This window comes from Ambystoma mexicanum, chromosome 7q (genome assembly GCF_040938575.1).
Source record: "Ambystoma mexicanum isolate Mex_15411 chromosome 7q, UKY_AmexF1_1, whole genome shotgun sequence".
Lineage (NCBI taxonomy): Eukaryota > Metazoa > Chordata > Amphibia > Caudata > Ambystomatidae > Ambystoma > Ambystoma mexicanum.
In genome coordinates, this window is record NC_090941.1 from 1,039,717,385 (window position 1) to 1,039,742,155 (window position 24,771).

The following is a 24,771-nucleotide window of genomic DNA, read 5'->3' on the forward strand; positions in this document are numbered from 1 at the left end:
ATTATCTCCGGATGTTGTAGCATCTCCTTCTGTGTTCTGCGCTGCCCCACACCCTTGTCGCTTGAGCTGATCTGAAATGACAGAGATACTTGAAGTCATGCACGTAAGGTAATCACGTAGCTCCTTTCCTAACAATTCTACTGTTGGTTAATCAACACTTCTAATACTAGATGGAGGTGTGAGAGGTGTCCTCATTCGCCTCTTCGTCATTCTCTTGTGAGATAAGATGGTGTTCTGAATCTGACTGATTTTTTAACGCATACAATGCCAGTGATAGGCAATGCACCCATCCTTTATTCAGGGTCACTTTCAATTCAACTACTCTCTCTCTAAGCAAGCTGTTGGGTCTTTCACAGACCTTGTTCGCCTGCTGGTGATATGCCAATGAAAAACTTGTGCTTTTAGCAACAAGCTTATGTATCCACACACTTTTTTTTAACACCATCTAAGGATCATTATCTAATCTCAATAATTCCCATATTCTCCATCTAGGAAACACGTTTTGTACTAAAGGGTTTGCTGCCCTTGTGGCATCTGGGTGTGTACACAGTCCAGTTTTAATCCGCCTTGAAAAGGGACATACTACTAAGATCATATATCTGTATCCATTACAGACTTGCAACATGTTGATTTTTATCGATATGCGAATGCTAAAAGAGACCATTAAGTCTTGGAATAACTCCTCTAACCGTGTGCAAGGTGTGCCCAACAGTAAACTTTTAACAGACGGTACACTTTAATATACATAACGCAACATATTCTACTATAGGTGAAACAAACTAATCCTCTGCACTCGCTGCGGCGAGGTTCTCTCTAGTAACGTGCGCAGGGTAGTGTAGCTGTTCCAACACCACCCTTACTAAGGCTACTGGCGTAACCGGTTTACCAATGCTGTCTTGTCGCCACAATGCCTTAGAGGGGTTTAAAGAACACCTTCTCCACGTCCACAAGTCTTTCTTATCTTGAGGCGCTTCCCTTTGAACCCTTATCAACTAAGTTCTAAACAATAAATATGTACAACAGTTTAAACACACTCATCATTACCATCATACTTTCATTCATATCAGGCATATCAAATAATATAATCACTTCTATATAGACAACACGTTTTTACTTCCTCATCTGCCTTTTGATTTCTACATAAAATAAAATCTGCTCTTTTGGTGTGAGCTGTGCTACTCGGAGTTATAGTGCTCTAATGAGTCTACCCAATAAGGCTGCGTGATGCACCGGAGTGCCGTCCGCTCGGAGGTAGCCCCTCCTTCTCCAGTGTGCTAGCCCTGCATGCACCGTCAACATCACATAGAAGGGGTCACTAAACACTGTTACTTCCTGGTCTGCATAATCCTCAAGTGCAACAATCAGCCCCACTAATTCTGCAGCCTGTGCTGAAAAAATGAGATGGTAGTTGTGCACTTATTAGTACTTCAACTCTCCATTGGCTGTGTGCTTTACCACAGCGGCACCTGTATATCTTTGTCCATCATTTTGATCGATTCTAAAAGGACCGTCATGGAGAGAATCTCCACAGCTGCCAATGCATTTTCCTTCACCCTTAGGAGCTTATCATATAACTCCTCATAGTTCAAACAATCATGTGCATGCTCACCCTCTGCCAATGGCAGGATTCGTTATTCTGAATCTGACTATTTTAATCGCTGGATTCAATATGACCACCTCAGAGACAGAAGCCCTCTGAGATGTCAACGTGCCTTTAGGTTCTTCCAACATGACAAATAATACATACTTATCAACTAACGTCATAGAGCATCCCTTTATTATACTCGCAGTCTATTTTAACAGTGTCCACGGCGGCTGCCAGAACTGTTCGCAATGAGTATGCCCCCTTACTACTGGGCCCAGAATCCCTTTATAATATGCAAAAGGTTTGTCCCCCATAGTGAAAAACGTTTTAATTCTATTGACACTCTTCATTGGACCATCCCTCTTGTAAATGCCATAATAGGCTCACTCTCGTTTAAATAATGCATTTCTCGTTTTTGAGCACATTATGCCTTAATTAGTAAACAAAATAATCACACTCAATTTGGTCCTTAAATCTTGATCCAATATGTGGACATATGCCTGCCTTAAACATGACAATAACGGCTCAGACATGTCCCTCTCCTTTAGAGACTTGGCAATACGTCAGTATAAGGAACTCTGCTTATAGCTCCTGTAAACTCTTGAGCATCTAAGGCACTTTCCTAAACATTGGACATTTTTTCCCTCTCCTATACATGGGCGTGTTACACCCGTGTCTATTAAACGCAAAAAGATTTGCCTCCTATATTATTGTCAACCCTCAGTTCCCTCATGAGGATTCTTAGGTGTGTCCAATAACATTGATCATATTCAAATCTCTCATTGAGCCATCTTATTTGTGGATACATTCTTATCCCTGTGTCTGTAAACAAGGATTCCCTCCATCAACAGTGACTCCTCTTATTTTATGAGTCGTTACTTTCCTTGTGTTTGTGCGTTTCTATGTCTACATGAGCGACTGCTATGTTTGAAAGTCTTGCTACACTCTCTGCGCTTGTCTACTGCACTGTTTGATTCTGAGCGAACCCATCTCCATTCTGCATGCGGGTTTGAAGTCCCCCCTCTTGAGAATTTACCTATTCTGCACAACTCTTTAAATTTTACATGTGTAAAAGTGCTCCGTCATACCATATGTCCACCATATAGGAGGAGGTCTTTTCATTTGCCACTCCTGTATGCCTTGATTATCCTTCTGCATGTTCTGAAACCCACCTTGATTATTATATAAGCGTTCCTAATCATTCTGGAAGCCCCTATCTTGAAAGCTTGGTGCAAATCCACTGTTTTGATCGACCGGCCTTTGGCTCTTCACCTGCAGCATGTTTGTTGCTCGCTATGAACCTGACCCATCTCCACTAGTCTTCATTGCCCCTTCAATGGCATACTTGGATAGTTTTTCCTACACTAACCTTGTTTCTTCGCCTTTCCTAATATCGTCCTTCTTGCGATCCCTTTCTTGCACAAAAGTCTGCAAAAATGTGCAATGGTCAGCTGATTCTACGACCACGGTGTTGCTTTTATGCCCATCAATTTCTTAAGCTGCTTCTGTACCTTGTTAGGCAGCCCTTAGCACAAATATAGTTCCTATGTCTGATATGTCCAGATACAGCACTCCAAGCGCTTTCCAACCCATCATCTTTTAGTATAAAATGACGCTCCGTTATGAGCAGTGTTTTACCATGGTAACATCAGAATATCCTGCTTTTGACCGAACAACATCAGCCCTCTCCCCAAAAATATCAATCAGGAGACTTTTAATCTCCTTATAGATAGTATATTTCTTCTGTTATCTTCTCTAACTTTTATATCTATTTCCCAACGCCAAAATTTAAACTGCACCTTAAATTATCTTTATTTATTTGTGGCCAAAATACATATTGTGGTCTGGCCCCTCTCTTCTCTAACAGAGGAAACTGTGAATTCCCAAACTCGCATTCGTCACCCCTCATTTGTCTATCAGTGTCAGGGACAATGGTTCCGCACCGCCTTCTACATGGCAGTGATCTTAGCCTGCTCATATATTGTGGCAAGTCCCCCCTCTGACCATGGGACTACTCTTTAGGTCGATTTAGCCGTGTCACTAATTCTGACGCCCGAGATATAAGGAGGTCTAAATCTGACCGTCTTACTTTCTTACCCATTGAAAAACGCCCTTCAGGGCTACATGCAATACATTCCTCCTCATGATTCGGTTCTTTATTTTTGTCTGACATATCCTGTCCCCAACTTGTGTGACTTCTCTTTTCATCATCTCTATTCAGAGTCAGTCTATCTAAAGACAGCACCTGGGGTTTTAACACTGTATGAGGTTCCCTTTATGTCGTACAGCTGTGTACTCTTGAGTCAATCATTTTTACCCTTCCCCTGCTGTACTTTCTTAGTCTTCATATCATGATAGACTTTATCAATTGTGTCCCCAATGCTTTTAGAGTCAAACTCATCTTCCAGATTTGCTCTGGGCGGACCTGCTATTATTTCATGTGTTGGGAAGAATTCTTCTAAATCTTCCCATGTCGCTACTGGATTAGGATCCATTACCTCCTTTTCCATGCGATCAAGATCGCATGCTCTCTGTCTTCTCTTTTCTTTTCATATCTCCTCTCTCATTTGCCCTTTGTATATCCTCATCGTTGCGTATTTTGCTTTTGGCGATCTCTTAATTTCTGTTTTTCACAATTTACCCTTTGCCTCACGTCCTCGATGCATTTTACCATCAAGTTTCAGCAAGATCTGACCACCCGTCCATTCGTTCTGTATAAACGCTAACTCATCAGTCTTATCTTTTTCTTCTTTCCATCCTTTTATGTCCCATCCTATGTCTCTGGACATGCTTGGTTGTTTGTTTTTCTCCATATCGTGTCTCTCCTTGGGACCTTAGAGATTACATCTCTCTCAATTTTCTCTGGGTCTTCATCGCTTGTTTTGCACAGGCGATTCAATACACTGGGTTACTATACCCTGTTGCTGCCTTGAGCTCCCTTAATGGGTATAGCCTGTCATCCTTCTTACTATCGCCATCTGCTTCAGGCGCGACAGGTGCAGTAGAAGGCTCCTCACCCCCCTCTGTGCATATATTAAGTATCCAAACTACAGGAGGCGTGTCTTCTCTCTCCTGATTTTTTTAGAGCACTAGCTCGCTAGTCGCTTATCTAGCTTTTTCTTTTCTCATATATGTTTATTTTTATTTATTTTTTATTTATTGATTTATATAGCGCTAAAAGCCCACAGGCATCAGAGCGCTTACAAAGAGACAGGACAACAGAAAATAAGGACGGGACAAGACGTGTGGTGGCCAGTGTTAATCATAGTCGGTTAGATATACTTCCGGGATTCATTTGAAAAGTAATGGTTTCAATTTTTTTCTGAATAGGAGGTAATTGGGTTCGAGCTTCAATGAGGTGGGAAGTTCATTCCATTTTTCGATACTTAAGGTCGGGAGGCCTTGCCAAGGCCGTGCTGCTTTTTCATTTTGGTGGTATGCAGTTTACCTGTGTTGGAGGATCTAAGCCGCCTAGGTAGCTCGTACCACTTGAATTGTTTCTTGAGGTAAACCGGGGCTTTGCCATATAAACAGCGATGAACCATGGTGAGAGACTTGAAGGAGATTCTCTCTTTCATAGCCAACCAATGGAGAGCCTTCCTTTCTCCGGTGATGTGTTCTCTCCAAGTTCTTCCTGTGATCATTCTGATGCCATTGTTTTGGATTGTTTGGCATCTTTTCAAACATTTACTGTTGGCTCCTAAGAGTAGGGAGTTACCATAGTCCAATCTAGACAGTATAGTGGCTCTAGCGATGATCGTGCTATTTTTTTGATCTAACAATGGTCTGATTTTATTGAGGAGAATTTGGTGGTACTGACAGTTTTTCTTTAGATAGGCTGTGTGTGCTTCAGTGCCTAGTGAGGCTTGGAGATACACTCCTAGGGTCTTCACTTTTTCTGATGTTAGAATCTGGGTGTTTTTAATAAAGAATGAAGAGTAGGATGGGCTCAATTTCTTTCTGGCCTGTGTGGAGCCGAATATCATAAGCTCGGTCTTGGAGCCGTTCAAGCACATCCAGTTTTCTTTCATCCAACACTCAATGGTGTTGTATAGGGATGAGAGTTTGTCGTTGTCTATTTTGTAGTCCCCACTGATGTCTATTTTGTAGTCCCCACTGAGTTCAAACACCAGTTGGGTATCATCAGCAAAATTGGTAAAAAATATACCCATCTGGGATAGCATGGTGCAAAGGCAGCACATGTAGAGGTTAAAAAGAAAAGGGGAAAAGCTGGCCCCTTGAGGGACACCACAATCGACCGGTTTGGTGTTTGATGCTTTGTCTCCCCAGACAATCCTGGATTGCCTGTTTTGCAGGAATGAGGCAATCCATTCAATTGCCCCCGATGAGTTTTTAAGGGCCTCTCGGAGTTTGGTATGATCTAGCAGATCAAATGCTGCCGAGAGGTCCAATAATATTAATAGTCCTGATTTGCCTTTGTCCAAGATAGATAGCATTTCAGTCTGTATGCAAATATGTCGTCATATGCTGCAGAACTGCTTTCGATAACAATTCCTCTTGTGGCCATGGCATAATCATTTTTTCTGCAATTCCTTTAACCCGTTCTGTACTGTGCTGTCTAAGCTTGGGTGCATGCTTACAGAAATGTATAAGTGGAGTAATATCCTCGATTTTGACGCGTCACTTTTTGACTGTCAATACTCACTGTTTACTCTTTGCAAAGTTCAATAATACTTTCAATGAAAACAAAACAATATGAGCGTGCACCAATCGTTGCAGGCTCCAAACCCTCTATTATTACGTTTTTTACTTTAATCTGCTAAAAAACACCATCAATACAAGTTCATTAAATACTGGCTTAGTTCTTTAACTCTCGCGTTTTTCCTTTTCACATTTATCAATCTCGTCTATTATTTCGTCATCATTACACAATCACATAAAACAAACAGACAGACAAACACACTTGGCTGTTTCTTAGCATTTCTCCTCAAGACTTCTCTTGCCCCTAAAAATACTCCTACGGAGTTTGAACAGCCCTCTTCAAACCCGTCTTTAACCGGGTCCGTTTCCTACATCTTCCACTACAGGATTTTAGGTGCTGTTCCTTCTGTTACGTTCTTTAAAACGCAGGTATCTAGGCTCTTTTATCATGGACTCTCCTCACAATACTTCTTAATTACTTGGCCTCTTCTCAAGTCAATTTTACTCAATATTTAACACTCATCGTTCTCAAGTTACGTTATCCTCACCTCTCTGTTACTTATTTTCCCCTTATCGTTTTCTTCGCCCACTGCCCATTCACACTTTTGCCACCTCACTCAGTTTTACTCACCATTCGTGTTTTTCAACTTCCGACTCTAGGGATCGTACGCCTCCTCAGTAGCCTCTCCAACCTTCCGTTCGTTCAGCTTCTTGTAGATACCAGGAGGGGATTCTGCCTGAAAACAAGGCACCCGTCTAACCTAACTTGTACAAGACTTGCTTTACACTAGACCGCTATCTACAGGGAGCTTCACGTCCTTTCAGCTGAATGACAGAGGTTGTGCAATATTTCCAGGACCCCAAAGCTTACTTATCTCGATGGGTATCTAACCATCCTCTCAGCTACCACGTGAACTGGAGTTCCCAACCCTTTAAGATGAGGTAGTGTCAGGATCCGGCTTGACTGAATTCCACAGGAGATGATGCTGGCCCCACAGACCCTCACCAAGAGTTCACCTCTCAACCCTAAAGTGAAAGCTGAGCTGAAAACCCCAGGAAAGGGAAAGGGGAATTTGGATAAAATAACAACGGAGACACTGCAGCCCTGCAACCTTCTGGTAGGCTCTGGTATCTGTAGTAACAAACACACTTGGTTACTTATACATCAGTGTAAACCTTTTTCTCTAAATTATTCGTTTTAAAACAACTTTAACTTCTTTACCTCTTTTACCTCTGTTTAGAACTTAGAGGTTAATTGTCTGTAAAGAATATCTTGAAAACTTTTGTAATGTTTCGGTGTATATTGTCACTAGCCATTCCAGTCTCTTTAATATTCTGAAGAAGATGACTCTTGCAAACACCTTACAACCTTTAAGTTCACTTAACTCCATAAAAATTACATTTCCAAATACTCTTGAGAAATACAGTTTTTCTTGAAGTATTGAATTCTCACTGCATTCATGTGATTAACACGCGAAATCACAAAACGTGAAAAAATTGTCCTTTCCCTAAAAATTACACGTGCACTTTAACAAATACACGCGCACGTGAAACACACATTTTTAACAATTCACATGTACGTGAAACACGCGCACTTTAACAAATTCATGCGCACGTGAAACACGCGCACTTAAACAATTCCACGCGTACAGAAAACATGCGTACGCTCTGAAAAAACTACGCGCGCAATCGCCAACCGAAACACATGCTAAAACTACTTGCGCTCAGTTAATATGGACTCGCAATCTATCGCAATCCTACACGCGCTCTCTAACGTAACGTCGCGCACGTGAAAAATATACACGCGCTTAAAACTACTCGTGCTCAGTTAATATGGACTCGCGCTCTATCGCAATCCAACACGCGCTCTCTTACGTAACGTCGCTTACGTGAAAAATATACACGCGGCAAAAACCACCCGCGCTCAGTTGATATGGACTCGCGCTCTATCGCAATCCAACATGTGCTCTCATACGCACACGCTCCCAACGACGTTGCTGAAGTCATGAAAACTTGCGCGCACGTTAAACAGTCTTGAAACACCTTTCGCACAGTTTACAAATTTAAAACTTGCACGCACCGTCTTTTCAATTCTTATCTCCTTATTGTAAATAAACTGTAAACATTCTTTCTCTCGGTAAGCTTTAAACTTCTAAACTCTTTAAGTTTCTGATAAACAATGGAATTTCACTGTGAAAATCTTTAAACTTTTAAAAGGAACAATCCCACCTGATGTCTTCTTGATCTCTCTGGCTCAGCAAACGATTTTCTTACTTCTTTAGTAAATCTTCTCAACTCTGAAAGGCCTTACTTAAGGAGCTTAACTATAATACAACCAGCCACCGAATTACTTTGGATGAAAGGCAGTTTAGAATCTTGCTCACCTCCCAAGAATCCTACCATTATCCTTTCCACCAATCAGACAAACCAAACATAGCATTGTTCCTCAAACCAATCAGATTAAGTTTCTTTCTCTCCATCCTGACTTGGGCCACCACAATGTCAATTCTATGTACATACTCTTCCTATTTACTACTCAGCCAGCCAGTTATCCCTGACAGTACCCCCTCTTCAAAGCCCTGTCCCAGGGCCTGGCTTAGCAGGGAACTTTCTGTGAAACTGTCTTATTAATTGAGGGGCATGTACATCAATCTGATTTTCCCAAGATCTTTCTTCAGGCCCGTATCCCTTCCAATCAATAAGATACTGCAAGGTCCTCTAACAAACCTAGAATCTAAAATTTTCCTAACTTCAAACTCTTCTTCATTTTCCTCTGTATAAACTGCTGGTGGTGGTTTTCCCAATCTAGTTCCTAACACACAAGGTTTCACTAAACTGACGTGAAATGTAGGATGACTTTTGATACTGGGAGGTAATTTCAGCCTGATTGCCACTGGATTTATTATTTTTTTCTATTTCAAATGGACCAATACATTTCGGACTAAATTTAGTTCTTCCCTTTAGACGTAGATTTTTTGTGGACAACCAAACCTTTTGACCCACTTGATAATGTGGTGCATTTTGACGTTTTCTATCAGCAAAGGTCTTGAACTTAAATTTACTTTTCTCCAAAGTTTCCTTTGCTTTCACTAAACCATCCCTAATACTAGTCAATCGATGCTCAACCTCTGGATTGGAATACTCAGATGGTAACACTTCTTTCAAAAATCGCAGATGAAAACCATAATTACTGTAAAAAGGTGAATAACTAGTAGAATCCTTGACAGAATTATTGTAGCTAAATTCTGCTAACCAAAGAAGATCCACCCAGCTCCCTTTCTCCTGCCAAAAAGCTCTGATATATTTTTCTAACTCCTGATTTACTCGTTCTGTCTGACCATTGGTTTGCGGATGATAACCTGAAGAAAGCTTTATCTCAATCCCCAACTCTTTACAGAAAGCTCGCCAAAACTTAGAAATGAATTGCGACCCTCGATCTGATACAATTTGTGTTGGTAACCCATGGAGTCGCACCACTTCTTGCAAAAAACTCTTTGCCAGATTCCTTGCAGAGGCCTCTCCTTTCATGGGAATGAAATGCCCTGCCTTGGTCAGTAAATCCACTACTACTAATACTGTAGTGCAACCTTGATCTTTAGGAAGATCTACAATATAATCCATAGAGATGGTAAACCATGGACTAGGAGGTACGGGTAATGGATTAAGTAATCCAGATGGTTTTCTTCCTCCTGACTTCACTCGAGCACAGACTTCACAAGTTTTCACAAAATCTTCTATATCTTTTTTCATGTCTTTCCACCAGAAATTCCTTTCCACCAATTCAATTGTCTTACGAATTCCAGGATGACCCACCAACTCTGATTCATGACATTCTTGCATAATTTCCTTTTGCAGTTCTTTACTTGGAAGATACATTTTAGAATGGAAACATGGAAATCCATCAATTAAATGTCTTCCAGAATCCTCCGCAAGCCAAGATTGAATCGCCTTCTCCGGTAACTCCCTTCTAATTTTCTCAAGAAGCAGGTTCTCTTCGTTTGTAGGACTTAAAATAAATGTATCTTCTGCAATCACTGGCTCAGGTAATAACTGATGTTCTACCTCATCTGACGAACTTTGTCGAGATAAAGCGTCCGCTTTACCGTTTAACCGTCCTGGCTTGAAGGTTATTACAAAATCATATTCCGAAAAGAAAAGCGACCATCTGAGTTGTCTTGGTGATAATGTTCGAGCAGATTTCAAAAATAGAAGATTCCTATGGTCGGTTAAGACTGTTACTGTGAATCTTGCTCCTAACAGATAATGCCTCCATTCTTGAAATGCTTTCTTGATAGCCAGGAGTTCTCTATCAGTAATCATGTAGTTCATCTCAGCTGGAAGCAGCTTCTTGGAAAGATAGGGCACAGGATGCAGTTGTCCAGTTTCAGGATGCCTTTGAGAAAGTACTACTCCAATTGCTGTATTGGAAGCATCTGCTTCAACAAAAAATGGTTGGGAAGGATCTGGATGTAATAAAATTGGTCCTGATGTATAACAGTTCTTCAATTTTTTAAAAGCCTGATCCGCTTCATCCTTCCACTCAAATTTCATTCCTTTTTTCAATAATTTGGTGATGGGAGAAACAGTTTGACAGAAGTCCTTTATGAATCTCCTGTAAAAATTCGCAAAACCCAGGAAGCTTTGAATATCTTTAACACAAGTTGGAATTGGCCACTGTTCTACCGCTTTAATTTTCTTCATGTCCATTTCCAAACCTTTGGGAGAAATAATAAAACCCAAAAATTCCACTTCTTTGGTATGGAATTGGCTTTTTTCTAATTTAGCAAATAATTTATTCTCCCTTAATCGCTGTAAAGCCTTCTTAACATGTTCTTCATGTTGCAGTAGTTCCTTGGAATAAATGAGAATGTCATCGATCTAAACTTCTACAAAAATGTCAATGTAATCTCTCAACACTTCATTTATAAAAAATTGAAAAGCCGCCCGGGAATTGCACAATCCGAATGGCATTACTTGATATTCGAAAAGACCACATTTTGTTCTAAATGCTGTTTTCCATTCATCACCTTGACGTACCCGCACCAAATGGTATGCACCACGAAGATCTAGTTTGGTAAACACTGAAGCTCCTTGAATCTGGTCCAACATCACTGAAATTAAAGATAGAGGATATCTGTTTTTAACTGTAATTTTATTCAATGCCTTATAATCAATACACGTCCGTAGCGTACCTTCTTTTTTTGGAACAAAAATAGTGGAGAAGCTGCTGGCGACTGAGAGTGTCTGACGAAACCCTTAGCCAAATTTTCTTGGATGTAATATTTCAAATGCTGATTCTCTTTCTCAGTCAGGGCATAGATGCGACTGCAAGGAATGTGAGCTCCTGGTTCTAAATCAATTTTACAATCGTATTCTCGATTAGGAGGTAATTCATTAGCTTCCTTTTCACTAAACACATCATTAAAATCTTGATAACACTTTGGTAATTCTACTATTACAGCCCCAATAGAATGTACTATGGCACTCAATTTTACCAAACCTTCCACAACTTCTGAACAACCATCAGACTCATCTTCCTGAACCTTTTCCTTAAAACAATTTGCAACACAAAAAGGTGAATCCAATTTAACAACTCTCCTTCCCCAATCAATCTGAGGGTTATGATACGTTAACCAAGGCATCCCTAATATAATCTTCAACTGTGGAGTATCTATTAATTCAAACACAATTTCCTCCCAGTGCCCTCCAATTTCCATCCCCAATGGAATTGTTTCATGTGTAATTAAACCTGATGTAAGTTGAGAACCATCCACCGCTCTCACTTGCTCTGGTATATTTTTTACAATGTAAGGCACATTCATATATTTTACCACATTCCAATCCATGAAGTTACCTGTGGCTCCAGAGTCTATTACTACTGGACCACATCCCTTTAATTCCTCTTTTATATACAAGGATACATTCAATGTAACATGTGGTACGGCAGCTTGAATAGTATTAGCCACTTGTTGATTTCTGGAACTGTGAATAGATGAAGAGTTTTTCGGACACCAAGGGCAGTTTCCAACAAAATGTCCTGATCTGCCACAATATAAACACAAATTATTCTGCCTACGCCTATCCTTCTCATCCTTAGTTAAAGAACCTCTCACTTTATTTACTCTCTCTACATTCCGAGTTCTCAATTCTTTATTTACAACTTCTAATCTTCCTTTCTCGACTCTAGGGAAAACTCTGGGTTGCTCTACACTTCCTCTTTTACGCTCAGCTTTGCGTTCTCCTAATCTATAATCAATTTGTATGACAAGATCAATTAAATCTTTACATGAAGTGGGTCTATTCACAATGGTGGATAAGGCATCTTTTAACTCTTCTCTCAAGCCTCTATAAAACAAAGATGATTGTTTCTCCTCTGGCCAATTGCTCTCTAATACTAAGGATCTAAACTGTGTGATGTAAGACACTAAATCTTTATTTCCCTGTTTTAACTCTAATAGTTCTCCATCCACTTCTTGAGATAACTGTCGTCTGTCAAACATTTTTTTAAATTCGGACTTAAAGGCTAACAGATTCTTTAGAATGGGATTCTCTTGACCAACTAATAACACTGACCAAGTTGCCGCCTCACGAGTAAGGTAAGACAGAATAAAAGCTATTTTAGTAGCATCTGTATTAAAGGCTTCAGGTCTACAAAGGAAATGAAGTTCACACTGGTGAAGAAAATTTGACATTTCTTGGCATCTCCCCGAGGACGTTCTGAAGGTGCTAAAGGGACTGGACCTAAAGGTCTATTCAAGTTCCCCCTACTTCCCTCCTGAGAACTCGTTCCTTCACCCAAATCCTCTCTAACTAACACTGGTAATTCTCTACTTTGACTCTCAGAAACTCTTGACTCCAAAGAAATGTCCTCGCCCCTACGGGTAACTTTAGAATTTAATTCTTCAAACTTGACTTGTAATTCCTGGTTCTCTCTTCGTACTGCCCTCATCTCCTCCTTTAAGTCCGTAAACATGTCCCTTAAGGAACTTGACTGAATTCCACAGGAGCTGATGCTGGCCCCACAGACCCTCACCAAGAGTTCACCTCTCAACCCTAAAGTGAAGGCTGAGCTGAAAACCCCAGGAAAGGGAAAGGGGAATTTGTATAAAATAACAACGGAGACACTGCAGCCCTGCAACCTTCTGGTAGGCTCTGGTATCTGTAGTAACAAACACACTTGGTTACTTATACATCAGTGTGAACCTTTTCTCTAAATTATTCTTTTTAAAACAACTTTAACTTCTTTACCTCTTTTACCTCTGTTTAGAACTTAGAGGTTAATTGTCTGTAGAGAATATCTTGAAAACCTTTGTAATGTTTCGGTGTATATTGTCACTAGCCATTCAAGTCTCTTTAATATTCTGAAGAAGATGACTCTTGCAAACACCTTACAACCTTAGATATTCTTCTTTGACTTTAAGTTCACTTAACTCCATAAAATTTACATTTCCAAATACTCTTGAGAAATACAGTTTTTCTTGAAGTATTGAATTCTCACTGCATTCATGCGATTAACACGCAAAATCACAAAACGTGAAAAAATTGTCCTTGCGCTAAAAATTACACGTGCACTTTAACAAATACACGCGCACGTGAAACACGCATTTTTAACAATTCACATGTACATGAAACACGTGCACTTTAACAAATTCACGCGCACGTGAAACACGCGCACTTAAACAATTCCACGCGTACAGGAAACACGCGCATGCTCTGAAAAAACAACGCACGCAATCGCCAACCGAAACACGCACTAAAACTACTCGCGCTCAGTTAGTATGGACTTGCGCTCTATTGCAATCCTACATGCGCTCTCTTACGTAACGTCGCGCACGTGAAAAATATACACCCGCTAAAAACTACTCGCGCTCAGTTAATATGGACTCGCGCTATATCGCAATCCAACACGCGCTCTCTTACGTAACGTCGCTTACGTGAAAAATATACAATCACCAAAAACCACCCGCGCTCAGTTGATATGGACTCGCGCTCTATCGCAATCCAATACGCGCTCTCATACGCACACGCTCCCAACGACGTTGCTGAAGTCATGAAAACCTGCGCGCACGTTAAACAGTCTTGAAACACTTTTTGCACAGTTTACAACTTTAAAACTTGCGCGCAGTCTTTTCAATTGTTTTCTCCTTATTGTAAATAAACTGTAAACGTTCTTTCTCTCAGTAAGCTTTAAAATTCTAAACTCTTTAAGTTTCTGATAAACAATGGAAGTTCACTGTGAAAATCTTTAAGCTTTTAAAAGGAACAATCCCACCAGATGTCTTCTTGATCTCTCTGGCTCAGCAAACGATTTTCTTACTTCTTTAGTAAATCTTCTGAACTCTGAAAGGCCTTACTTAAGGAGCTTAACTAAAATACAACCAGCCACTGAATTACTTTGGATGAAAGGCAGTTTAGAATCTTGCTCACCTCCCAAGAATCCTACCATTATCCTTTCCACCAATCAGACAAACCAAACATAGCATTGTTCCTCAAACCAATCAGATTAAGTTTCTTTCTCTCCATCTTGACTTGGGCAACCACAATGTTAATTCTATGTACAGACTCTTCCTATTTACTACTCAGCCAGCCAGCCATCCCTGACAGGTAGCAATACCCCTGAGATGGATAGTGGATACAGAAATTATTCAAACATCAGTAATAGAAACAACTCAGGTAGTTGGCAAAAGGATAACTGTTTTAATATCAATTATCTAAAACAGGGAGTACAATGGACATCATCGGACACCCGCTCAATATTCTCACACAATGCATTTCATAAAAAGCTTGTTCATATAACAGAAAATCATCATAGGTGACGTTAACCCACATACCACTACTATATAGGGTTTAACAGGATCATCTAAGTATACAATCCATACTCGTCTAGGGCAGTGTAATAATGTGATTCTCTTCTTAACATCAGGTGGGACAACTAAGCCCTGCCCTTAAACAGGTCACTGTGAACATCACTAAATATACAACGTTTTATTGGCTACACAACTATAGGACCCTTAATCGTGCAGTCCTCTATTATTGGTTGGCTTCTAACCTCCGTCAGTACCTTCCCACCTACGTATAGCAGCACACAGGCTGGGCGTCCAGGTGCTGGTGAGCTTGTTCTAACCATAGCTTCCCACCAATTAACATATCAATCCATCATCATCCTCAGTGGTCTGCTGTCAATTAGGACTTTAAACTTGTCCTTGGAAATGTTCCTTGCTCTGGAGAATTCAGGGGAGTGAAGGCACGCTCTGCCCTCATGCGTAGGTGTGACCATCATACTCGTCCAACTTCTTCTCCCCAAGTGAATGAAGACCAAAAAATCGAGTTTCTAGTGTATTAAAATACTATTTCCTAATAGACCTGTGACGTCTTCTTGTTTTTATCCATGCATCCTGAACATGAGCTTCATTCTTTCACACTATTTGTATCCAATGTCAGCTCACCCCAGCCTGATACGGCCTTGGCTTCTTTGCTCATTCAGCCTTGCCTTGTGTGAGATTCGCCTGTAATTCACTTGTTTTCTAACTGCGACATACTGAAAAAGCGCCCTTACTTCTTTTGTTCAGCGCTGCTATTGTTCGTAGGGGAAAAATCCATTCTTTTCTGACTCCAGTATATTTATATAATACATATTGGCGCATACCACAATCTATTCACTATAAAGCTAGCCTCAGGAATACTTTGTCTGCTTGCGTTTCTTTGCATACGTAATACGTATACGTGTAAAACAGCTTGATATCTTCATCTATCCTGTAGCATAAGCTTCTTCATCTTCATCCCAAAAATGTCACTTATCTTCAATAATTTCTTGATGCCTTATAGAATTGCCTATATCCTCTCGTCTCTGCATCTCTTCTATGCACGTCAGTCTTGCTTTGTATGACGTCACCATTAATCTTAGCAATTCATTTGTTCCGTTTCGTACAGAATTTCATTCAAATGTCCATCGTATTGTCTCGTATGCAGGTATGGCTTTCTCAATGACAACCTTGCTTCCCAGATTCTCCTAGGTATCAGTATTTTCACTGGTACTGCATGTGTCCCACACTCTGGCTCCCAACATATATGCACTATGGCCGAGGTGATTGAGGTAGGGGTACTTGGATCCTTCTCTACAAACATATCAGACAAGTTAAGACATCTAGACCTGGTTAAAGTTCAAGTTAGTGGGAAAGGAAAAAGTAAAACTCCAAAGTCCAGGATTGGTTTGGGGATTGGTTTTCTTTGTGCCGTTCTGCCCTTGCTATATATTTGCAGTTGTGTCTTTTGTAAGCGTGTTTGTCTGGGAGGTGTGGTTTTAAACTATGCCTTAGTTTCCTCTTTCCCTTCTGCATGGGGAGATTGAGTACAGAACCAGAGGTTATGTAATTAAATATATGAACAAATAAATGGGTGAATGTAGATTTATTTGTTAGAATACTGCAAATAACTGTTGAAAGTTCAAATTCAGATTTTGATTGATAGATAGGAAGTTAAACAGAACTGAGCATATGGACCCATCTTCCAGAGCTTAGGTCTACAAACCTTGGCTCTCCAGAGGTTTTGGACTACAACTCCCATCAGCCTTAACCAGCACAGTTAATGGTAAGGGATTATGGTTGTCTTAGTCCAAAATATCGTGAAAGCCACAGGTTGCAAACTCTGGTTCCAGAGAAAAAGGCAGGTCCATATTAGTTGTTTTGGGGATATTATTGATTGGGGGAGTTATCACCCAGCCTATAATGGTGCATTGCATTGGGAAGAGAATGCTACATCAACAGATATGAATTCCTAAAGAACTCCATTTTCACACACGCAAAGTGGTGCAGGCACATATTGTGCTGTCATACATATGCACATGAAACGTGCATGGTGATTCAGAAAAAATATTATGTTTCTTTGCACAATTTGCACCTACCACACCTTCTATGAAGAAAGTTCCTCAATTCACACAAAGATAAAATCCACAGGCGCAAGACCCTGGAAGTTAAAAGTAACACATGCCGGTTGTAAGGGTGCAGAGGTAGGCACAGGACACAAAGGTGGCATTTCAAAGGTGTTTAAACAAAAAGTAATAAGCCTATGAGCCTCATTCTGAGTTCAGAGGTAACCACGCCGCTATTTGCGGCATGGCTGCCTCCGAACTCGTCCAAACTCCGGCCTGGTGCCTGGAGTAATTACCGGTCCATTCCGAGGTCGGAGGGACCAGTAATTCCCCATTCACCAGGGCCATTCCTCATTCCCATTTGAGTCCCCATTGGGCTCAATGGGAAGAGGGAAGGTGGCAATAACGGTACCGTAAATTACAGTACCGTTATTGACCCCGGAGTCCCTTTGCGGGTCCCGTCCTTAAAGCCTTCTAAAAGCAGGCGTTAAGGAAGGACCCGCAAAGGGAACTCGTAGTAGGGCAGTAAGGGTTTAACGGCACCGGTCTCGTTACCGGTGACCGTTAACCCTTACCGCCCTACTCGAAATGAGGCCTTATGTTTCCCTAACTCTATGAGGGGTTTCCCTGCCTCAACAAAAAAACTAAAAAGTGATATCAAGATAAGTCCAAACAAAAGTTCACCATCGTGTCAAAGTCCCTACTCCTGTCCCTCACACTTACAACAGAAATATTAAGTTGGCTCAGTGTCTTTGGTAATCTCCAAAATTATTTCTTTCAGGGGGATTCATTTCTCAGAGCGGGAGAACAAGTAATAGACTATCTATACAAAGGTGAGAAAAAGATTACCCCTCTCTATGCCAGTTAGGATCTGGATTGGTAATGTTTTTCCACTGTTAACTGTTAACACTGCCGCGATAGTGATGTTGGAACAGGCGCTAGAGATAGTGTCTAATATAATCTAAAGGCCGAAACATATCAACAATCTCGAAAGACTAGAAAACAATGAGAGTCTTGTGATAATACCTACAACTTCGCTGTAGTTACTGATTTATTAAAATCAACCCCTCGATTAATTATGTTGTTTTAACAATGTTTGTATTAATACTATGTATATTTTCATCTAACTATCAAACATAAGAGTGGTTCTAAGATATGTGGCATGATAATGATTTAATGCATTGGTTTATTTATATGCATATGCTAATATGTTAACAGTGTAAAAACATTACCAATCCAGATCCTAACTGGCATAGAGGGGGATAATCTTTTTCTCACCTTTGTATAGATAGACAGTGACTTTGGTCCAGAAGAATGACTCCTTCCTCCTGGACTGGATGGCACACCTTTAGTGCCCTGGATGTTGACCATCAGGATTCGCTTCCTTCCCTGAACTTAAATGTCTGAATGTTCAAACAGTAAGGGGGCTACTACTCCCGTAGCAGCCTCAGTTTGTTAATCAAAGGAAAGATGGTCCAGGAGAATGGCTCCCTTCCCCTGGACTGTGAAAATGTCTCAAAACCAAACAGAAAAGTATTTCAGCTTTCCTTATCAACAGGGAATTGGCTCCCTTCACCAGGTTGAGGTTCCCCAGTTGGGTGCGCATCCTGGAGCAGCCCAATTACGCCATGCAATAGGGAACACTCTCACTACATTTTCTGTTGCTTAACACTGACTCAGTCTTTATGACTGAATTGGTTTACTCTTCTGCCAATAACTGTGCTTTGTTGACACACATACAACTTTCTCTTGAGACTCTCTTGGTACACTGTACAGACTTGGTTTACTTTCCTGCTAAGCACTGTTTCCCAGATTGCCATACATATATTTCTTTACAGGTTCTTTCAGGTTCATGTCCAGACTTGGTACACTCTCCTGCCAGGTTTTGTATTCATATACCTTAGTCTCACAGGTCAAGAGGATGCCTTCATCCTCTTGGCTATTAGCACTGTTCACAAAATAAAAATGATTCCCTTCCCCTGGTTTAACTTCTCTTTGGGTTTTTCATGGGATTCCCTGGGTTTCTCTTTGTTTTTCGGGGTCTCCCCTGATTCATATGGGTCCCAGACCCTGTTCTGTTTTCTTACCAGGGTTTCTCTTGGTTTCAGGGTCTCCCCTGATTTGGTATTAGCATACTTGATCGAAAAACATTTCACCATTTCGATTTGACTGAGTTTTTTTAAATCGCTTTTTCGGTCAAATTAAATAAAATGAATATATGGGGAGGGGTAAGGGAATAGGGTAAGGTGGGGGTAAGTAGGGAGGGGGTTGGGGAGGTCTCCCCCTGCATTTTCGACCAAAAAAGGCCCACAAAAATAGGTCAAATTGGAAAAGGTCAAATATTTTCCACCAAGTAGACCTATACCCCCGGAGTCATATGGGTCCCAGACCCTGTTCTGTTTTCTTACTGGTGCTTCCAGATCCTCTCTTTGTCCTCTTGGAGTCTCCCCGTATTGGCATGGGTTCCAGACCCAGTCTTGTTCACTTCTCAGGGTTTCTTCCTGGGGTCTCCCGCCTTGGTATGGGTCCCAGACCCAGTTGTGGTACCCTACTGGGGTTTTCCCAATGTCCCTCGTACCTGTCTTGTGTATGTTGGGCAACCGATAACTGGACAAAGCTTGCTGGTGGCTTCACCTTGGTCCCCTTGCCCAGCTCCTCCTTATAATTCGTGTACGCTGCAGGACCTCTGCAGCGTGGAATAATGGGCATCCAGAGCCTCTCTTGGTGCATGAGCGGTCAGGTGGATCGTTTCCGCCATCTCCCTTTTCTTCTGCTTTGCCAGTCTGCCGATTGCGGGCCGGTCTGGGACACACTCTCATGTGCTCCCACATCCCAGTCAGCTTTCTCTGCCCTTCTATTAGCCTGGTGTCCCGCAGCCTCACGTCTCCTCCGGGGAGGATATGACCTTCCTTGGGTCTGTGCGAGTGCAGCGGACTGTGAGACCCAGAATTTCTGCACAGCTGGGTGGCCATCTCTCCTTCTGCTGGGCCAGTCTCTCCTCTTCCCTTTTCTGGCTTCTCTGGCCTGACTTTACTCCTTCCTCATGGTTTCCTGTGCAGGGCTCCTCTCACATTTCCTCAGTCTCTCGTCCCTTGTTACTGGCCCTGACCATTATGATTTGGGAAAACTCTAGACTGCTTAACAGTGTTCTATGGAGTGCTCTTCATGTCTTCAATGTCCTCCTTCTTCGTCCCAGTATTTCTTTGGAAGATCTTCATCTCTTCATTCATCTTCTTCGGGCCAGTACTTAAATGGTAATCTTCATAGGGTTGTTTCATCTTCTTCCTCGTGTTAGCATTTTGGACATAAATAGGAGAAGTACTCTGACAATAATACATAGAGGCATGGGAGGAAGGTGAGTACCACAAAAGGTAGAAAGGATGGGAGGGAGGAGGTGAAAGGATTGGGGAATACCGCGTTTTCTGCAGGCCGTTCCTAGTCCCATAGGGGGATCCCCACCCATGTGATCCTGCTGCTGAGTACCACCCCCAGAAGGACTATCGGGGAGCAGCCTCACCTCACTGGCCACATGGGAAGGAGCTTCACGTAGGGGAGAAGAGACGAGATCCGAAGATTCGTCACACGGTTTAGAGAGAAAACAAAAAATATTGTCTTTTTTCCTGAAAGTGCCCGCTAACAGTGCATCAAGGGAGCTGCTTTGAGGGAAGCATTTTTAGTTAGTACTACTAGGAGGTGCTTTAGCGCCACCTATAGACCAACATTAGTGCATTAGAGAACAGATAGGGAGAAATGGCATATGAGGCGGGCCATACAGCTTGTAGGTGTTGTTTGATTATTTGCCCACCCATTGACTGCTCATGGCCATGCTAATTCCTATGCCCATTCCCACCCTCCCCGCCCAAAACACCTCCTCATGGGAACTCGTAGAGCTTGCTTTAATCAAGCCTTACCATCAAAGCTTGCACTCAAAGTGCCTGCCAGTGTTTTTTCAAAGCAGTCTTCTGAGAGCAAATTACTTTATTGGAGCTATAAATGAACTGTTGGTGTAATAAAAATGTTTTAACCAGGTCTGCCTTCAGACACTCGATTTATAAGCACTATGCACGTCCTTCAGTGAAGTCTTGTTAAAAACAAGCATTGACAAAGCCAACAGTTTTGGCTTGTGTATAAGTATTAGGCATTTGCCAGGCACTACTATTAGATTTCCAGGTACTCGCATCATTTTGCGCCTGCTACCATCAATGGCCAGTTCATACCAGTACTGCTGTACCTGGCAAGTGCCTTTCACATGCCTACGCAAACTGTTGGCATTGTCAATGCTTGTTTAAAAACGTTGTACCTGTTCCTCCAGGCTTGCTTGGTCCCAAATTGGATGTACTCCCATTTGAAGCAGGGACACATTGCAACATGATAATTTATATCACACCCCCAGACACACTCTGGTTTAATTTAAAAAGTGGGCGGTAATGCAGTTTACACCACCTGGAGCATATTTAGTCGCCTATCTGCGTTGGGCAGCACCAGTGCAATCTGCACACTCAATGATCGGTATTGCTCAGATTGCATGTGCAAAAAAATAACTGTGTGACACCCTCAAGCAAAATGTTTTTTTGGTGTGCCAGTTTGAAGGAGCATGAAACAGCTTCACTCAGCTGGGCCAAATCAAAGAGTTGCCACAGCAGTCCTGGAGTCATTTCTGTAAATTGACTTAGAAACATTCACAAATGCTTACGGAACATAGAGTGTATCCCTGTCTTTACATCTACTGCATTTTATCACTATGAATTTCCATGCACTGCATTTGCATCTGTGCGTTTTCATCTTTGTTGTGCTTTTTTACATCTGTTTTTCTTGTTCCCTGAAAAATGAGCAAAGTGGATGTAAATGCAGTAAGCGCAAAGGCATGGTGATGTAAGGACGTGTCTGCCATGGAGCCAACAGTAGATTCATCCCTTCTTTCATTTATTGACTCATGTTTTGCATCTGCAGAAAAGGTCTTGGTATACTCAGTGATATGATGCGTGCCATTCCATTGCAAGGGTTCACATTTACAAAAAATACATTCATAGGTTTGCAGCATGTGTGACAAAAGCAGCCTGCCATCTGTTCCCCAGTCCATGAGACATACCAGCTCCCCAAACAATGAGTAATTCTCTTCTTCTTTGCCTCTGCAGCTCAAGGACTTTGAAGAGACGCAACAAGAGAACCGCAAGCTAAAGAACATGGTGAGGCCATAAGCCTATGTCCATCGTCGTCCTACGGGTCTTCTACTTTTTAAACTTTTATTATGTAGTCCTGTAGGGGACTTAGTAGTCCAGTATGTGTCCTTTTAGCTGCAGTCGACTAACATGTTACCTTGTTCCCTCATGGATCTAACTATGCAGATGGGGGAGAATGTGGGGATATAGATCTCTCCAGCCCTAAAGTCTCTCCAGTGACTCCTGGTGATTGCAAGGATCAAATTCAAAACCTTCTGCATCATCCACAAGGCGGTCTGGGGCCTGAGACCTCTCTACATCCAGCTTTCCGTCCCTAAACACCGCACAGCCAGAATCCTTTGGTCCTCTGGCTCCAATTCTCTGTAGGTCAGAGGTTTCTCCAAGCAGAGAGTGGAAGGTCGATCCCTCTCCTCGGCTGGCGCCTCTCTCTGGAACAGCCTCCCTCTCCCCATCAGACTTGAGTCAGATCTTAAGTTCCGGAAGCTTCTCAAGACCTCCCTTTTCTCCTAAGCCTTCCATCTCCCCCTCCCAAGCTAAACGCTTCTCCTGCCGCTGTGACTGGTGCCTGGTCCCTTCTGAGTTATACAGGAAACAGACCACCCCCTACCAGCATCCTTCGCCAGCACTTGCCCTTGGGCTCCCTTTCCCAGACTATCCCTACCCAGTCTACCTGCCCAGAGAACTTTGCCTCCCCTGCACTCTTCCTCCCCTTACCCCTCTCTCCCCTGGCACTTGCTGCATTGGCCTGTACAGCACCTCCCACGCCCTGTGGGGGTTCCCCCACTTTTCCCCCCACTTTTGCACTTCTCCCTCTCCCCCCAGCACTTTTCCTCAAGCACTTGCACGGTAGGATTGCCATAAGACCAATATAACCGTCTCTTTTTTCTTCTCGCTGTTTTTCGTATGAAATCCCATGTTCCCCCTCCCCTGCTTCTTGTCTTGTGGCAGCTGGAAACACGCGTCTATAGGCGCCATACAAATTTACAATAAAATAAAACATTAAAAAAAATAAAAACTGCCCATTCTGGATTCTGAAACGAAAGACCCCCTCCCCCCCCCACTACCAAACTCAATGAAAGTTCTGTGGTTGATACCACCAAATTGATGTTGACTAATGATAGGCACCATAAGAAGGAAATTTGGCAGTTGCCATCTAATTAGTTAACCTGTAATTTTTGTTGGTTTCATATTTTCAACAAATATAGCATGCATCCAGCTGGACTAGTAGGGCAAGCATAGTTTAGTCAGCTCCATCACACAATGTTGTGATACTGATGTTCTATGCATAGTGATACGAGGGAATACAATAGTTCCCCTTGCAGTAATACTTGTTTTTGCAGACGGCTTCAGTTGGGGGATTCTAACCTCTCACTTTCTACATGTATCTGTTAATAGTTTCATTTTCAGCCATTGTCTATTTATTTCTGTTTTGAAAGAGATATATTTTGAGTCTTTCTCTAGATGATTGCCCTGACACTCAAGACACATAGGCCCTCATTACAAGTCTGCCGGTAACCCAGAGGTTACCGGCAGACTCACCTTACCGCTACCAGCGCCTCATATACTGGTGTTACCGGGATATTACAGGTGCCTGGAACAGTTGTAAGTTTCCATTCCATGGAGTCCTTTAGGACTCCATGGAATGGGTTTGCCCTTATCACCGGCACCGGTAGTAACGGTGACAGTGATAGGGGCAATTTTTTTCCGGTAGGGGACTGAACTCACGTCAGTTCACTGACCCTACCAGCAAACTCAGAGTCTGGGAAAAATGCCAGATACGGTATTGCCGGCCATTTTCCCAGCATTTTTCCCAGACCGGCATACTCGTAATGAGGGCCTGCCATGTCTTACCAGGCAGAGCGTTTGATTTGAACCCACTTACATGACCTTATAGTCAGAGGAAGACGTCTTTAACCCGGGACATTGGCCTACCCTTTGAAGAAGGATCATTATCTCAAGTGATAATGATCCCTTACTGAGGTCCATACGGCTATTAGCACATAGCGGTAAGAGCGATATAAGTTTTAGTGTTGTGGTTATGAAGTAAAACCATTAGTTTAATAGCGAGTGAAGTAAGTAGAGAAAATGTGCTAGTAAATTAAATGTGCTTTTATTTCGTAATACTTTGTTAGCATGTGTGTAAAAAAAAACACTGATAAATAAAGTAGACGCTATATATTTCAGTAGATAGTTATGAAAGACTGGTTCCTGAGTGATGAATAAAGGACACCAGACAGAGTTCAGTTTATAAACAGCAAGGTTTATGGTCATTAAAACACGAGGACTGGCGTAATAATGGATACAAAAGTGTATATGTCTCAGCACTAAATTGGTGTAAGAAGAATTGCCAAAATGTAGTTTTACTTTCGCCTTAGGCCGATGGCCTTTGATCTTCAGGGTTTCCCATCAGTTTGCAGTTAGGATACCACTTCTCAAGGCCATTCAGAATTCTTTACATAACTCTATGCTCCCTGAGA

At 41.9% G+C, this 24,771-nt stretch overlaps 1 protein-coding gene across 1 annotated transcript in view; it reads left to right on the top strand.

The window, feature by feature from the left end:
- LOC138528587 (uncharacterized) overlaps positions 1–24,771 on the top strand; it is a 1,521,057-nt gene that overhangs the window by 274,082 nt on the left and 1,222,204 nt on the right. The window contains exon 5 of the mRNA XM_069640364.1: positions 22,250–22,300. Within this exon, the coding sequence (XP_069496465.1) occupies positions 22,250–22,300 (51 nt within the window). The remainder of the gene's footprint in view (positions 1–22,249; positions 22,301–24,771) is intronic.